The sequence below is a fragment of the Onychostruthus taczanowskii genome, unplaced genomic scaffold (genome assembly GCF_017590055.1).
Source record: "Onychostruthus taczanowskii isolate IOZ18803 unplaced genomic scaffold, ASM1759005v1 scaffold35, whole genome shotgun sequence".
NCBI lineage: Eukaryota > Metazoa > Chordata > Aves > Passeriformes > Passeridae > Onychostruthus > Onychostruthus taczanowskii.
The window spans coordinates 2795288-2812541 of record NW_024500905.1 but is presented as its reverse complement, the minus strand read 5'-3'; the positions used below and the strand labels follow the sequence as shown (position 1 = coordinate 2812541).

General features: G+C 35.7%; 1 protein-coding gene across 1 annotated transcript in view; it reads left to right on the top strand.

Annotated features, from left to right (window-relative positions):
- Positions 1-17035, top strand: part of CNOT2 (CCR4-NOT transcription complex subunit 2) — an 85657-nt gene extending 68622 nt beyond the window's left edge. The window contains exons 6-15 of the mRNA XM_041411295.1: positions 43-122; positions 1266-1391; positions 3899-4023; positions 5503-5623; positions 5735-5891; positions 7676-7737; positions 7834-7883; positions 8688-8788; positions 9374-9518; positions 15896-17035. Coding sequence (XP_041267229.1) covers positions 43-122; positions 1266-1391; positions 3899-4023; positions 5503-5623; positions 5735-5891; positions 7676-7737; positions 7834-7883; positions 8688-8788; positions 9374-9518; positions 15896-15982 — 1054 coding nt within the window. The 3' untranslated portion in view covers positions 15983-17035. The remainder of the gene's footprint in view (positions 1-42; positions 123-1265; positions 1392-3898; positions 4024-5502; positions 5624-5734; positions 5892-7675; positions 7738-7833; positions 7884-8687; positions 8789-9373; positions 9519-15895) is intronic.
- The last annotated feature ends 219 nt before the right edge of the window (positions 17036-17254 follow it).

Genomic DNA, 17254 nt, shown 5'->3' with positions numbered 1-17254 from the left:
TATATATATCTTTTTGTCTGACTTCCTGGATTTTTTTCACAGTATGTCTGGATTTGGGATGAACAGAAATCAGGCATTTGGAATGAATAACTCCTTATCAAGTAACATTTTTAATGGAACGGGTGAGTTTACTCTCTCTAATATTCACCTTAAACTACAGTAGAGATTTTTTAAAAAATAAGTCTAATTAATAATACTTTGTTCTGTTGCAGTGCAACTTTCTAACAATTTTCAGATGTGCCATAGAAACGCTGCTCCAAAAGCAGTGCTAGGTAACTGGTACTACTTTATAGTAGATTTTAATACTTCTGAAGACAAAGTGAAAATAGTTCTGTAGTATATTTGCTGTACGTCACATGCCTATAGATTATACTTATTCAGTTAGAAATGCAAAATAGCTCTTGAACTTGAAAAGGGTATTGGAGAAGATTTATCCATATTCTATGAAAACATTTGGTATGTAAAAGCAGTGGGAAAGCACTTTTTAAAAATCTCAAATTCCTTTTGAACAGCTGGTTTATAATATAATCCTTTCAGTTGGTTGTTTAAGTTGTGATTTTTTTCTGGGAATTACTTATTCACCCAAATTTAATGAACTAGAGAGGGGAAAATATCTTTGTCCCTAAATGATTTAGATTAATGTGTGCTGTTGTTTCTGTATGTGGTTGCGTATATGAAGCAACCTGAGGTGCTGGTGATGTCACAAGAGTGGAATGGTTTGGGCATTCCCTAAGACATTGTGACATTTTTGTAGAGCTGCAGCTCTGGCCTCACCTCTGTAGCATATCCTGCTGCAAATCAGAAAGTGTTCCCATGTAACTTGCACTGCATTGGCTTTTCAGCTGCTTCAGCTTTATCTTACCTTATCTAAGGACAATAGAGCTCTTTGCTGCTGCTGCTAATATGGGTTATTCTCTCAAATTTTGTCTTGATAATTCTTCAAATTTAAAACAGATTTAAAACAAATTTAAATACCTATTCTAGAACTGAAATTTTGATAGTTTGTCTGTATTTTACATGTACAGACTTTAAATTAAAGAGCAGACTTTACTAAATGCTACTATCTGTTGTTTGAAAACTAACTTCAAACATACTGATGCTCTTTTGGGTAGGCTTGTAACACAAAGGCTGTAGTTATATGAAATAACTGTGGATTGAGAAAAAAGATCAACTTGAAAGAAAATATGTCTCACATTTGTCTTGCTTATAATGAAATCTTTGGCAGAAATACATAAGGCAGTTAAAAATACCTGTTGTTATTGTAGATGGAAGTGAAAATGTGACAGGACTGGACCTCTCAGATTTTCCAGCACTAGCAGACAGAAACAGAAGGGAAGGAAGTGGCAATCCAACTCCATTAATAAACCCTTTAGCTGGAAGGGCACCCTATGGTAAGACAATAATTTTGAGAGCTCTTTGAATGAAATTTGCTTGATTCACCTGTTGCTGTTCATAAGACAATAGATTGTCTTTTCAAAAATTCTTTTTAACCAGATAGGTGAGCTGCTAAGACTTATTTTTAAAAATGAATAATTGATACCTGTGATTGGAGACTCACTTTCATAAGTATTAGAACACATGTATTTAAGTTTTACTGTCAATAGAGATTGTTGGGGTTTTTGGTCTGTATGGTATGATTGCTCTGAGGCTGCTCACTCTAGAAATTTCTTAGGCCATAGGTTTTATTGAAATTACATGTAGACAAGATCTGTTGATGTCTGAGTAGCAAATTGCAGGAATAGTGTTTTATTAGTAGAGGTGTTACTGTGTAAAAAGTCATAAGCTGTAAATGTACTGTAAACTTTCACTGTTCATTTGATAGTATTTGGTGTTGTACTGTTCAGTGTCATCCCTATGATGAACATCAGATTTCAAAAAATAACCTGTAAGCATCAATTATTGTTACTCAGATTCCAAGTATGTCATATAATTCTTGCTGTACAGGTTAAAAAATAATAAAAGGAAAAACCTTTAGGTGGATACAAATCTTACTATTTGGGTCTTGAAAAAATTCAGGTAAGCTTAGCGTGAGGCACAAAACTTTCTTTTTGTTACTGCTTTAGTAGATTTTGTTACGCATGTTGCATCAGCTCTTTTGAAAAGTTGCTTTTATAACCATAAGTTATTTTTGTGAAACTTGTCAAACTTTGAACCAAAAATAACCTAGTGTTTTCTAACTATAAAACACTAGTGTTTTTTAGAGATAGCTACAACTTCAATTGGACGAAAGAGATACCACATTATCAAGAGAAAGTAGCCTCATGGATGTGGCATAACCAGGGCCCTCTGCATGAGATAGCTGTGAGAAAGTGTTAAACAAGTTAAACTGAATTGTTTAACTTAGGGAAAAAGTAACTTCCCCAGATAAAGACACTCAAAACCAAGCATAAATGGAGACTTAGTACAGCTTGAGGCTTATTTAAGATGTTGTCCAACATAGAGTGGCTTGGGTTGGAAGGAACCCTAAGGACAATCTAGTTCCAGCTCTGGAAAAAAGAAGACAGTATGTGAAAAATTGATAGAAGATGGGAGGGAGATCCACACAGATGTACTTCCAGCACGGAGCTTGAATTCAGTATTAAACAGCATTGCAGCATAAAAATGTCTGTAATTGCTCTTTTGCTTACACCATTTCCCCATTTTGCTGCTAGCATAGCTGTTTGCATGACTGCATGATATACCATGAAATAAAGTTCTCTAAGAGCTACCCTGAGCATCTGCTTAGAGCAGATGTGTATGGAGGTAAAAACAGTCAAAAAATGAAAATGTGAAAAACTTCGGATATTGTCTTCCAGCGCAAAATGTGGAGAGCACTTTTGGTTGTGGACAAGAAAGAGCAAGTTAGAAACAGAGCAGAGACCTGCTTGCCTCATGCTTAATTATTCAGGAAAATTGTACTTCACATAACTTTTAGATGGAATAAGAATATCTATTAAAGTTAATTAATTATCAATTTTATTCAGCCAGTGCAAGAAATTGTAATAACTGGATGAAGAGGCTGAACAGCAGAAGCAAGATTAACTCAATGTTGGTTTTTTTCCTTAAATAAAGAAACTTTGATCTCTAATTCCAAAACACTGAAGAAAGTAATATGTTGTTATCTACTGAACCATTTAGTCCTATCTACTAAGACTCTTCAAAAACCAGGACCTAGACTTCCTTCTGTGTTCTGTTCTTCTAGTGGAGTGTTCTTTGCAACCAAATCACTGTATTATGGCTCAGCAAAGTCTAGTCACCCTTGTGTGTTTGGTGTGGTGGCTTGTTTGGTTTGGTTTGAACTGGCATTAAAAAAAGTTCCTGTTCAGTTGTCAGAATCCATGTTCCAATGTGACTGGGCTGCTTTTTTTAAGTTAGGATCAGAGCACTGAGAGTTGCAGGCTAAATGCTTTCAGTTTTCGTACTGAAGGTAGGAGTCACTTTCATGTCACAGGCAAGTATTTAATTGCTAACATATTCTGCTGCAAGTTAGCTTGTTGTCCTTTGAGAATACGTGCTTTTGAAGAGATTATGCAAAAAAATTCTTCATGCACTTAGGGGATGGAGAAAAAATGTATTATACTTCTAAAAGCAGTATATCCTTATCAGTGAATTTACCTAAATACAGCTTTAACAATGCCTGTAAAGATTATTTGATTATTTAGATGTGCAAAACAGGTGCAGTGGATTGTGCCTATGAATTTAACCCGGAGTGTTTCTCAGCTCACACTTCAGTAAGAGGCTTTAGTCTAATATGTGTGGATGTTTTGAATGAATATGCTTTGTTTTGCTTTACCTGTTTCTTAAGTCATCGCTGTACAGCTTGTGCGTAATGAAAATGGACAGTAAGCAAGATCAGCTGAAGAAAAAATTTTTACTTGGCAGTCATTTAATATTATTCTTGCTTTCATTTTGATGATAGTTGGGATGGTAACAAAACCAGCAAGTGAGCAGTCCCAGGACTTTTCAATACACAATGAAGATTTTCCAGCATTACCAGGCTCCAGCTACAAAGATCCAACATCGAGTAATGATGACAATAAATCTGTAAGCAAACCTTAAATCTTCTCTTATTTTCAGTATTCATACTTCTTTTGATGATTATATTTTAAAATGGTCAGTGATGATATTTGTAATAAGAGATTTTCAATTTTGCCCTTCTCAATTAATGAGAGATTTTGTATAAGCAGCATTTAAAATGTAATTCTGTAAATGGAATTTCTCAGCAAGGTTTGTGGTCCAAACAGCCACTCTGCTTGGATGCGTCAGAACTCATTTTTGAGAATTGGTAATATTTTTTAAGTTTGCAATTTGTAATTTTTTTCTATCAGTTGTAGCTTATCTTTTTGCTACTGATGCTTCTCATCAGTAGTAGTAATCTACACATTATAAGATTTTTCTTCAAAGTTGTCCAGTCCTTTAAAAATTAGGTGGTACAATATCTAAGGTGAAATGCTTAGTGGAGATGTGGAATGAGAGGGAGCAAGCTCTCTTAATAGAGAGCATTGATGACTATATTGTAGGCTAGTGAGGTACATTGTATCTTAAGTATTGGTATAATTATTGTGCATTAGATGTATAGCTTAGAGCATAAAATTATGGGCTTTTCTTCATTGTTTACTCTGAAAACTTTGTAATAAAAAATATAATAACAAAAGGTAACTGAAATGCGAATGGCAGAGGACACTTGCCTACAGGATTTGACCAAATGTTCTAGTTTCTGATTGTTTTAGTACTTCTAATTGCAAGAAATATGTTAATGACAGTGCTATAAATACTGGTGAATTAGTAGTAGACATGACTACAAACTCATTAAGAGCTAAAAATGAACTGTTCAAAAAAGGAGAAGTGAGGGAGTCTGGCCCCCAGTGTTGTGGGCAGTTTTATCCTGAGAAAAATGTTCTGATAGGATTAATACTGTGTACAGTAAGGAGAGAGAGAGTAAATGTGATTAATTGTATAACTGTAGACTTGTTAGAAATTATACATATGGAAATGCATCTTGTCAGTATATAGATTTCTGGAGCATAGTCTGTTTTCTTGCCAGACATAGTGCGGCTTAGTGTTTCTATCAGATATTGTGTTTTTATGTCTTTTCTGATAGCTGCAAATGTGCCACTTGTATGTTGCTTGCACCTGAAATTGGCTTGAGTATTATCTGTTACTGTGACATGGAGTGTTATTCAGGAGCAGGACTATGTTGAAAATCCATGATATGGTGATCCAAAGGAAACTCTAGTCACAGACACTTGGAATATCCACTGTGTATTCCAACTCGAGTGTAAAATCATTTATTCTTTTAGACTGCAAACTTTTAGCCTATTAATAGTAGTTCTGTATGACAGGAATACTTTAGAAAATGGTAAATAGTACATAAGATTTGTCAACAGAACTCAGGGGCTTCAACTTGATGCCATTTATTGAAGTGACTTGATGTACTGGCTTCGAGTGCTTGACTGAAAAGATATGTATTTCCATTTTGGTTTTTTTTTTAATCATACCAACTCTGCAAATTATGTTTAATAGAATTTGAGTACATCAGGCAAAACATCATCCAGCACAGATGGGCCCAAGTTTCCTGGAGATAAAAGTTCAACTACGCAAAACAACAACCAGCAGAAAAAAGGGATCCAGGTGTTACCTGATGGTATGTGTCATTCCGCTTTTTCTGCTTTAAAAGTTTTGACAGTCATTTAGATTGCCTTGTTGATTCCTGTACTTTTTAAAAGGAGAAAATTAATTTGTTCTTCTTTCCCAGGTCGGGTTACCAACATTCCTCAAGGGATGGTGACGGACCAGTTTGGAATGATTGGCTTGTTAACATTCATCAGGGCAGCAGAGACAGATCCAGGAATGGTACATCTTGCATTAGGAAGTGATTTAACAACACTAGGCCTCAATCTCAACTCTCCTGAGTAAGTTTCTGGGATTTAATCCTGTCTTCATTTCTGGTTTTATTATGCTGTCATTCATAATCCGTTCACTTAGTTCACTTGACTATTAAACCCACAAACTGGTTTGCCAAATAAAATTTGAAAATGTAATGACAGTAAAATAAAATTTTCATAACAAAGAGATTTGTGCTTCAGGGCAAGCCTTCAATAAACCTAGTGGCTTTGCTTATTCTCTTAACTTCTTTAGGACTTTTTTCAAGGAATTGACAGTATACTGTTTATAAATGTATTGTATACATTCCTTTTCTAATAGTAATATTCCTTGGGGATATTTGCACTTAACTCTCGGCAGTTTGGGGATAAATTAGATTTATATAGTGTAATGATGAACAGAACACCTGCAGCGTTAGGCTGCACTGAAGATTAGTTTAAATGAAAGTAGTTGACTTCCAGTGACTCAGTTCACCTAAACAAACTAGTTTAGTCATCTAGGTTTGCTGTAGAGGTGGTGGGGAGAAAAGTAGTTAGTGACTGCACAGACACTAGAAGTGCTGTAGGCAGGGGAGATGAATAGCCAGCCAACCCAGGGTGCCTTTCTTTTTACACTAATTACTGAAGGAACTCAGATCAGTTTAGACAAAACAGATGTCTTTCAGATGACTGCAGTTGTGAGAAAAAATTAATTCTGGTGCTCCGACTTTCAGCTGAAAATCTCACACCTTTTTGTGTCATCACAGATTTATATAGTGTTAGCCTTATAGACAGAGCAGTATATAGATTTTAAGGTTTGCACATACTATATTAAAAAAGCAAAGACCAGACAGTGTGCGCACATAGTTTCCATATTTCATGAATTTATATGGAGCTGCATGTAATCAGGGAAGCTTGATGAATGTGGATATGAAGCACAGGAAAAATGGCTCCTTATTATTCTGCATTTCTTAGCAGCTATGCTGTAAATAACTGTATTTTTAGTATTTAATTACTGTATATGGTGTATTTAGGTTCTGGGATGGAGAGGATAGGAGCTAACATTTGATGCAGAGAGTTCCTATGCTGAGAAGCTGGTTGTACTTCTTGCTGCAGAAAAGCTTTGCAAACAGCCCATGCAGACCTCAGTGTCTGGCCTGCCATCTTTCCTTGTGTTAAATGTTCTTCCCTTCCTCTGTTGATTGTTGTTTGAAAAACTAAAACTACATCACATACGAAAAGGCAAATGTTTCTGCCCTGTGTGGTAGTTTGGTTGGTAAAAATACCAACATATGTGACATAAAGACATAGCACAATGAATGTTCTTTTAGAAACAAAATTTTATATATTGCTAGTGGTTTATTATGCCTTCTAACTCCTGTTTTGAAGAAGAGTAAAATCTTTGCCAGTTAGTTTTAAAAAATAACCTGCCAGTACAAATTTTTCCTCCCCTTTTAAATCATAGGCTAATAAATCAGAACCAACTAGGCTTGTGACAACTATTTCTAGTTAACTTGAAACTCTGCATAATAACACTGGGTACCCGAGAAAGGTTGGGACTCTCTGGTACTTAACTTGAAGGAAAGATGGATATAAAAGGAAATCTTGACCCTGTAGTTTCCCATGGCAATTTAAATGCAATCTTGCTCTGCATATTAAAAAGAAAAATAATAAATGTAACTGCTTTAGGAAAGTTTCCTTTTTTCTTCTCACTCTAGCTAGGGATTTGGTTGTGTGATATAGCTCTTAGGTTTGTGAAATTGATTGTGGAGGGTTTTTTTGGTTGGTGGTTTGGAGGTCAATTTTTATAAATTTATACTTTCTTTTTTCTTCAGAAATCTTTATCCCAAATTTGCATCCCCATGGGCATCATCACCTTGTCGACCTCAAGACATAGGTAAGAGAGAAATAACTATTAAATTCAGTATTAATATTTGTAAATTATATTCATTTACATGTCTTAATAGTTGCATCAATTCCGATTCTTTTTTAGACTTCCATGTTCCATCTGAATACTTAACTAACATTCACATTAGGGATAAGGTGAGTAGGTGTGTGTTTGTGTGCGTGCATTTTTTGTGAATTTATTACCAGTAATTTTCTAAGTTTCCTTTCAGATAGATCAAAATAGTTCAAAATCAGTCCATTTTTTGCATGTCCTCAATCTTTCTAGAAGCAGTGTTAACAGGCTGATGGGACACATCAAACACCCATTATATCCTACAAAAAGAGAGTGGGCATGCAAAAGAATAGCTAAAAAGCACAACATGTTTTTAAGAGTTTGCCCTTCATGTGAAGTTGAAGTTTTTTTGTGATATAATTCACATGGCAAATTAAATTGAGGTATTTCTTCTTGAGATAAGCTCAGAGTTGTGTTCTCATTTGTCTGCTGCATTCCATATCTACATGAAAAGAGATTTTTTGAGATATATTTTCTTTCACTGTTTGAAGGGATCATTGAAAAATAGCATAAGAAATTTTAGTAGTGTTACTTAATAGGGCATGAAGGGAGCAAATACATGCAGAAGTTGTGGTTTTGGGTTTTTTGAAATAAAACACGTATATGGGAATGCACAGATAACAGGGAGAAAATTCTGTCTTGCTATTTTGTTACATTGTGATTTTCTATTGTATCCTTGTAACTTGGAAAGGTTAAGTAAAAGTGAAGGAAAAATTGATTGTTTTAATAATTATTACTCCTGTTGTGTTAGAATATCATTTTCAACACACTTAGACTAGAAGGATGGAAGTTCTGGATGTATTCTTATGTTATTTAAGTGGGGTAGTGTGTTTTAAAACATTTATCTATTGTGATTTTTCATCCTCATTTTCTTCAATCTTTTGCAGCTGGCTGCAATAAAACTTGGCCGATATGGAGAAGATCTCCTGTTTTATCTGTATTACATGAATGGAGGAGATGTATTACAGCTATTAGCAGCAGTAGAGCTGTACGTTCAAACTGTTTTGTCAGTCTTATATGAGTTAATCTATTGCAATAATGAAATGGCAGATATTAAAAAAAAAAAAACCTAAAGAAAAACCAGAACACCCAAACAAGTTAGACATTGAAAGCAGGAAGCTTAGTCAATCTTGAACTGTAGAGCTTTTTTAAAAATACCTCCTCCAACCTTGGTGTCATTTTGTACGGAGTTTTTTTACATTTGTGTAGTGGAAATCAAAAGCCCATCTCATGTATTTTGCATTATGAAGCACTGTGGAAAAAATGGCAGATGCCAGTCATTATTGAATGTTTAACTTGCCTGTCATCAACCAAATAAGAACCAAGTAAATACTCAGAAGAAGAGTGTGCTGCTAGAACCTACCAGACTTGAAGTTTCTTGTGTATTTTAGTTTGAGGTGTAATAACTCTATGGAAGAGGTATGAAATCACAGGTTTAACCATGTTGTAGAAGTTTTGCTTGGGATTTGAATGCAGTGTACAGTTCTGATTGAAACCTTTAAAGTTAGTTTATTAAGTCAGTTTCAGATAACTAACACTAAGAATTATTTTTCCTTTTTATTACAAATGAAAGATTTAACCGGGATTGGAGATACCACAAAGAAGAACGAGTATGGATCACCAGGGCACCCGGCATGGAGCCAACAATGAAAACCAATACGTACGAGAGGGGAACATATTACTTCTTTGACTGTCTTAACTGGAGGAAAGTAGCTAAGGTATCTCTTTTCCTTTGTGTAGATACTTTAAATACACTGTCAGCCATGTATTTTTACAACAACAAGAGTAAAACACAAAAATCTTCAGAAAACTCTCTGACTTTTTATTCTCCTGTTATTTAAGTTCATTACCTTAATTCCTGATGTCTGACAGAAAAAAGGTTGTCTAAAACACTGGCTTGCTTGTGGAAGATAAGAAGCTGTCTCTCTTATTTCCTGTTTTCTTTGGGAGGTAGAAGGACATAAGACTTCTTTTAGGAGTTTTGTTAAAATTGAAAGCTCTTCCCACAGCATTGAGTTGGAGAATGGAAAGCATTATTTGGCATTTTAGAAATTGTATTTGCAAACATTTTATTACTTTGCTTTAGAAAATTAAATAGGACGCTACCACATCGCACTTAGGAATTTAAAATGGATGTGGGATGGGTGCAGAGAGTGCTTTTTTAGTTTTTGGGTATAGTCTCTCCTTAACCATACTTAGGAATTCCATGTTCTGTTGTTTGAAAATCAGAGTTCTTTGAAATAAATAACTTCTTCTAAGTAGGAGGCATATTTCCATGATGCTTCTTTTCTATACTGTAGACCAAGAGGCATTAAAAAAGCAGAAAGCTATAGCTTTTTCCCTCCCCAGCTGTCATAATCTATTGGTCCCATTCTGTCCATTAATACTGTCAATAATGTTCTATGTCAGACCATCTGTAGATACTGTATCACACACTTCTTTTCTCTAAAAAACAACAGATCAAATCAGATTAACCTTGAAGCCTTGAACTCAATAGATGTGATTCCAGCATGTTGTAACTATATTTTGTGGTTCCACATGCTTAGGTATTTCATAGAATAAGAAATCTTTTCACCTGCAGCCCAACTTATGAATTGTTTGCTAAAAAGGCATGTCATTTCATGGAACATTGCATGAAATAGTTACATGTCTGTTGATGTGTTTTTAAACATCCATTTTAAAGAGAATAAAGTTCAGTGTCCTTCTCTGTCTATACAGCCATTTGGCACCTAGATATTAATTAGATACATGCTGTTTTTATTACCTCCCCCACTCCGCCCAATGATTTTGCATAGTTTGTGCGAAGTCCCCTCAGGAATTAGCATTCCAGTTGCCCTGAAGGATAGAGCAGGTTCTTTAGTCCAATTGCACGTGTGACTCCGTGCCTCTGCTGACTTTGTAGTGCTGCAGGAAAACCCAAGAATCTGTAACTGACAGTTTTGGTGGTGAGCCCTGCTTTTTCCTAAGTGCAAGGGAATTCCAAAACTTCTAAACAAAAGCATCACTCCTCAAAAAGAAAACACAAACAAAAGGAAAATTTTTGTTTCTACTTGAATTGCTCAGTTTGTTGCATGGTATACTTCCTTAGGTTCCCCAAAATGCTGTTTAAAGCTATTTTATTATTGCCTAAGATGATCAGAGGGGAAGTAATTACCTTTAGAAAGGATAGGTTTCTCTTCTGGAGTCAAATGAACGTGTTCCGTTTATTTACGAGCAATGAGCCTCGTGTAGTTTCACATACCAGTGGAATTGTGGTTTTAGCTTGTGCAGACACACGGCATTTCTTTTTTCTAGGAGGGAAAAAAAAGCCCATTGTATAAGGATAATAGTAACCTCTTCAGTGTCTCCTTTTTCTACCTGTGGTAAACGTATGCAGCTGCTATTTGATGCTTAGCATTACTTTTTAAGATAGTGTTTGTCTCTATTTGGAATGAGTACTACTCCGAAACTCAGGATCCAGTGCTTGAGTGATGTACACTCCATCCTCCTGTTGGGCATTCCTGAGGTATGGAGAGATAGGAACACTGAATGGTTCTCTGAATGGCTTTTCACAAGTTCTACATAGATTCTCTTCTTTTTATTTGCATCCTGAAAGAAATCCCCCCAACATTAAGAATCAATTGATAGCTAGTAAGGAGAGAGACAGTATTTTCTAAAGTTTTGTGCTTGTAGTGATATTGCAACAAGGAATGTGATTATTTTATTTTCCCCTGGCACAATGGCCATAAGAAACAATAATATATTTTCTTCTAGGCTCGTGTATTCCATAATGTAAAAAAATTGAACTGGAATATTATTTTGAAATTTTTATTTAACTTTGAGCAGACAAATTGAGCATTGGTCACAGGAAGCTAGGGAATGATTTTGGGGAAAATTGAGATTTTTGTTGCATGGAAAATGAGTTGGATACTAGAATTAATTCTGTGATATTTTCACCTTTGATAAATAAGAACTTGGATGCATGTTGTGCGACCTTAGCATTCCTTGGTAATGTTGTTACCTCTGGTATTAATTTCTGTAGTGGACATTTCCTCTGAGGAAGACTAATAGACTCACCCTAACAGGAACAGCAATATTTGGTAACACCATGTTGCTTTGGATGCAAAAAAAAGTGCAGCAAAGTAATTTTTTTCTAACAAATGCAGAAGTAATTATTAAATATTTCAGGAAATTAGATCTATAAGGAGCTGGAAAAAAAGAATTCTGGTAAATTGCAATCTCTTACTGTAACTGTAAAAGTAAAGAAGGCTGAATAGCTTCTTTCAAGAAAAATCAAATAATATATATATTTTTAATAAACTATAGGCTCTACTTTTATATTTTTAGTAGATGATAGACCGAAGAAGGAAGTTCAACAGAGTAGCAGAGTAATGAGAATTCCTAAACTATTAGGAAATTAAATAAAATTAATTCTGATTTGACACACGGTAGTGAAAAGTGAAAAAAAAAAGAATTATAAACTTCAAATTCACCTTAAAAGCAAAGTAAAAAGCAGAAAAATTCTGATGACACATGTTTGTTGCATGGTTTTCCATCCTAGAGCATGTGGAAAGTATGCTGAGGTTAAAGACACTGATTTTTTTTCACTGAGGTTTTGTCTATATTTTGCTGCTGTTGAGGAGACATGAGAGAGGAAAGGAAGTAGCTCTGACATGAAAAGTGCTTTCTACAATTGCACATTTACTGAAATCCTGACTGAAGTTGTCTGAAGTAAGCTGCTTGAATTTTCTTCTTACTTTTCAGTAAGGAGAATTAATTTAAGTGCAAGATTATAAAACCTTTTTACATTGATGCTGTAGTTCTAAAACATGGAATTCTTTATGGGAGAGAAAATTAATTTTTTAAGTGTTTATTTGCCTGTCAGGGTTGCTGTCTAGACGAAATTATTCCCTATCCTGTCAAGATCAGTATTCATTGAAATAATTTCATAATTACTAGAAAGTTAAATATATTATTCCAGTAAATATGTGGCATAGTATTTCAGCTCAGCCCCTAAAGTGGATCTTTGCATCCATCTTTAAGTCAGTATAAATGCTGCTTTTAAGTTCCATTTGGAAATTTTAAGCTAGCCGTGGGATTTCTATTCTCTGCTCTCATGGACTTACTTACACAATCCAGAATATTTTGTCCTCAGGCCTATTCTGCTAACTTTTTTGTTTAGTTTTACTTTCTTAACTGCTATGGATCATCGTAAGCAATCCTCTCTTACCTTAAGTATCCTTGCCTGTCACTGTTTGTACATGTACAGGCTGATGTAACTTTGCTGTCAAAGCAAGTTTTCAGGATGACATGAAAGGTGATTCTTTTCTTTGCATAGAACAATTTATTTAGTGTCACACATGCTGTAAGGTTTCACACACATTCAGTATTCATTATTCCTGGTTAATAATGGGTATTTAAGTTTTAATTCTTACTCCCATGTGGAAAAGAAAGCAATTTAACACATTTATCAACAAATAAGTGGGATTTTTTACGTTTTATTTATATTTGTTTATGTTAAATAATACCACTGCTGCTGTTGACATCATAGTGGCAAAAGCAAAAACATAAAGTATACCTGTAATGTAAGTATTTTTTGCTATGTCATAAATAATTGGTTTTTAGTTTCCAGAAAAAACTGGTCAATGAATTCTTTTTTAGGTATTGTCAGACATAACTTCGGGTTTTCTTACGTCCTACTGAATATTGAATTTTAGCTTTACTGACACTGGGATGCAAATCAAGAAGGCTGTTTTAAGCCTTTTATTTTAACAGTCAATGGCAGTTTGAAGTATGAACTCACATACTTCTAGAGAAAATCTGATAGGGAAACATACTCCTTCTGAAGGAGGGACTTCCAGTTTGTGGGACGCAAAGATTGTTCAGCCCCCTGAGCATTTATTACAGACACCTTGTTAGCAGCTCCCACTGCCAGTAGAGGCTCACAACAACTTTAAGTTTGGTAAACTCTTTTTTAGGATACTGATCCTGTCTGGTTTCTGATACTTACTGTATCTTACCGGTTTAATTAGCAATTTGCCATGGGTCCTTTTGAAGGCATTTCAGAACTTGTGGAAGCTTAGTTAACTGATTGAAGCTGACCATAGATGTATAGTATCTACAGGCCCTTCCATGGTTATGTGCAAGAAGGAAACTTTGACAGCCATGAAAGGCAGAGAAAGTTCGAGTGCTCTCTTTTCTATTATAAAATGACTGCAGAATTAGTGGAGATCATGGAATCATGGAATAGTTTGGGTTGGAAGAAACTTAATGACCATCTAGTTCAACCCCTTGTACCGTGGGCAAGAGCACCTTCCACTAGACCAGGTTGCTCAAAGCCCCATCACAACCTGGTCTTAAACACTTCAGGGATGGGTAGCCACAGCTGCTCTGGGTAGCCTGTTCCAGTGCCTCACCACCCTCATAGTGAAGAATTTATTTCTAATACCCAGTCTAAATGCTGTCCTTCTTCAGTTTAAAGCCACTCCCCCTTGTCCTATGCCCTTGCAAAAAGTCCCTCTCCACCCTTCCTGTAGGCCCCTGAGATCCACCCAACCTAATCCAGCCTTTGACACCAAAGTACGTGTATGGATGTGTACCCCTTGATCTTGCTTCTTACCCAAGGGGGGAGCAGCAGCTCTTCAGTCTCAGCACGTGTGTATCTGCCCAAAAAGAGAGCATACACCAACTGGCATGTAGTTTTTATTAGGAATGCCAGGAGCAATTCACTTGCCTATATATGACCTAAAAAAGCCCAAACAAACAAACACACCACCTAAATAAATAAAGAACTCCCGAAAACCAAAAAAAAACCCAACAACAACAAAAAAATCTTTGGTTGGAGTAGAGAGCTAGGAACTAGAAATTAAGCAGATGTGCAACATTTCAGTACAGATGGCTGCAACCTCACTTAGGTTTTGCTAGGGTTTTCCAGTTTTAGGGACAGTATTCTCAGGGGAGTGCACAATGCTTTGCATTTTCCACTACTTTATTTCCTTGCCATGCTGATTGTTCTTTCTATGCTAAATGGACCTTGTTTTGCCTTGAAAGAAGGGAGGTATAAGAGTTGGATTTCCTAAATTTTATTTCTGTTCTTGCATTAATTTAGTATAGATTTACATGCACTGAAGCATTACACTATTTAATCACTTTAGAGAGTGTTCTAAAATAATTTCTTCATTACTCATGTGTTTTCATCTCCGTATGAAAATAGTGGGCTAAGTTTGCTTTGCAGATACAGATGTTGTTCTGCTGAGGTTCTCCACCAAGTCAGATAAAATAAATTACTGTGCATGTCCAAAGTTGTTGAATTACCAAGTACCCCTGAAGAACAGTTCTGAAACTTCTGCTTACCTTGTTTCTTGAATGGAGATTAAATGGGATGAGACACAGTTAAACTGCTGAAAGGGTCTGAAGAATATAAGATTTCAGATTTGGTGGGTCTGGGGCTTAAGTACAAGTATGAAATGTGGAGGAATATTTTGATAATATTTTGGCTTAAGTGGGTCTTAGTACTTTGTAGCTGGACATTTTCACAGAATCGTTTAGGTTAGAAGAGACTTCTAAAGTCAAATCCAGCCTTTGACTGATCACCATCATGTCAAACAGACCTTAGCACTAAGTCCAGTTTTTTCTGGAACACCTCCCTCATGTCCAGCCTGAACCTCCTCTGGTGCATCATTAAGCTATTTGGTCTGCTGGTGTGACACAAAAATATTCCCGAACTTTAGTTCATCCAGAAGAAGCCTCTGTGCTCTGTCTCCTTGAAGAACAGCTTCTGTTTATAATTCAGCTCATGCTGTGATTGTGTATTTGTGTTTTGTGTATGTGCATATATAAAATTGTTTGAGATTATTACATGGGTTCTGAGAGTCATGTAGCATTCAAAAGAATAGGAGAGTCTTCATGTTGTGGGTGTAAAGGCTGAGGATTGGTTTTTTTCTCCTTAAAATACGGAATTCAAGATAGCAAAGTCATGTGGTTATGCTTTAGGATAAGTTGGTCTCCTCTGTATTTGTGCTTTTCAAGTATGGCTGGTAGACCAGGTGGTCACGGGTAAATGATACATTGTTTTATTTGTGTTTGTCTTTTTTTTTCCTTTTTTTTTTAATTGTAGGAGTTCCACCTGGAATATGACAAATTAGAAGAAAGGCCTCATCTGCCATCAACCTTCAACTACAACCCTGCTCAGCAAGCCTTCTAAAGACTTCCCTTTTCTTGGGGTATGGCTGTCTCAGCACAATACTCAACATAACTGCAGAACTGATGTGGCTCAGGCATCCTGGTTTTAATTCCTTGAGGATCTGGCAATTGGCTCATGCGAAGGGTCACCATTTGAGGTCCTGCCTTACTAATTATGTGCTGCCCAACAACTAAATTTGTAATTGTTTTTCTTTAGTTTGAGCAGGGTCTGAATTTTTGTTTCTGTTTCCTTTTTTTGCCAGCAGACAAGCTTGGGTCTGTAAAGACAAGCGAGTACACTGACAAAAGTTTACCACTTAGTTTTCCAAAATGTAAAAACAAAAAAAAAGAAAAAAGACAAAAAATTAGACAACAAAATTTGCATTGTTCATTGTAGCACTATTGGTAATAAAAAATGTTTGTGCATTTTTATGTGAAGATCCTTCTCGTATTTCATTTGGAAAGATGAGCAAGGTTTGCTTCCTTCATTTTACTTCCCCTTCTGTCTTTGAAAGGCAGTTTTCGCCAAGCTTAATGCAAGAATATCTGACTGTTTAGAAGAAAGATATTGCCACAGTCTCTGGTTAGTTTCCAGGGTTGTGTATTACTGAGCTTCATCTTTCCAGAATGAGCAAAACACTGTCCAGTCTTTGTTACGATTTTGTAATAAATGTGTACATTTTTTTTAAATTTTTGGACATCACATGAATAAAGGTATGTATGTACGAATGTGTATATATTATATATATGACATCTATTTTGGAAAATGTTTGCCCTGCTGTACCTCATTTTTAGGAGGTGTGCATGGATGCAATATATGAAAACGGGACATTCTGGAACTGCTGGTCAGGGGACTACTTTGTCGCCCTGTGCACTAAAGGGCCAGATTTTCAGCAGCCAAGGACATCCATACCCAAGTGAATGTGATGGGACTTAAAGAAGTGAACTGAGACAATTCACTCTGGCTGTTTGAACAGCAGCGTTTCATAGGAAGAGAAAAAAAAAGATCAATCTTGTATTTTCTGACCACATAAAGGCTTCTTCTCTTTGTAATAAAGTAGAAAAGCTCTCCTCACTGCAGTGTTGACTTTGATTTGAGATTGTGAAATTATTTCTTCAACAATGAAAAATGGAAAAAAAATTGAAGTATTAAAACTATCGAGCTGTACAGTGGTTAAGACATTTGAAGAGTCTTTTTGCTGCTGACAAGTAAATTTATGAGAATTTCATATTCTTTTCCACAGTAAAGTTTCCACGGCTAAAAACTTTGGTTAACCTTGGTTTCAGATCCCCT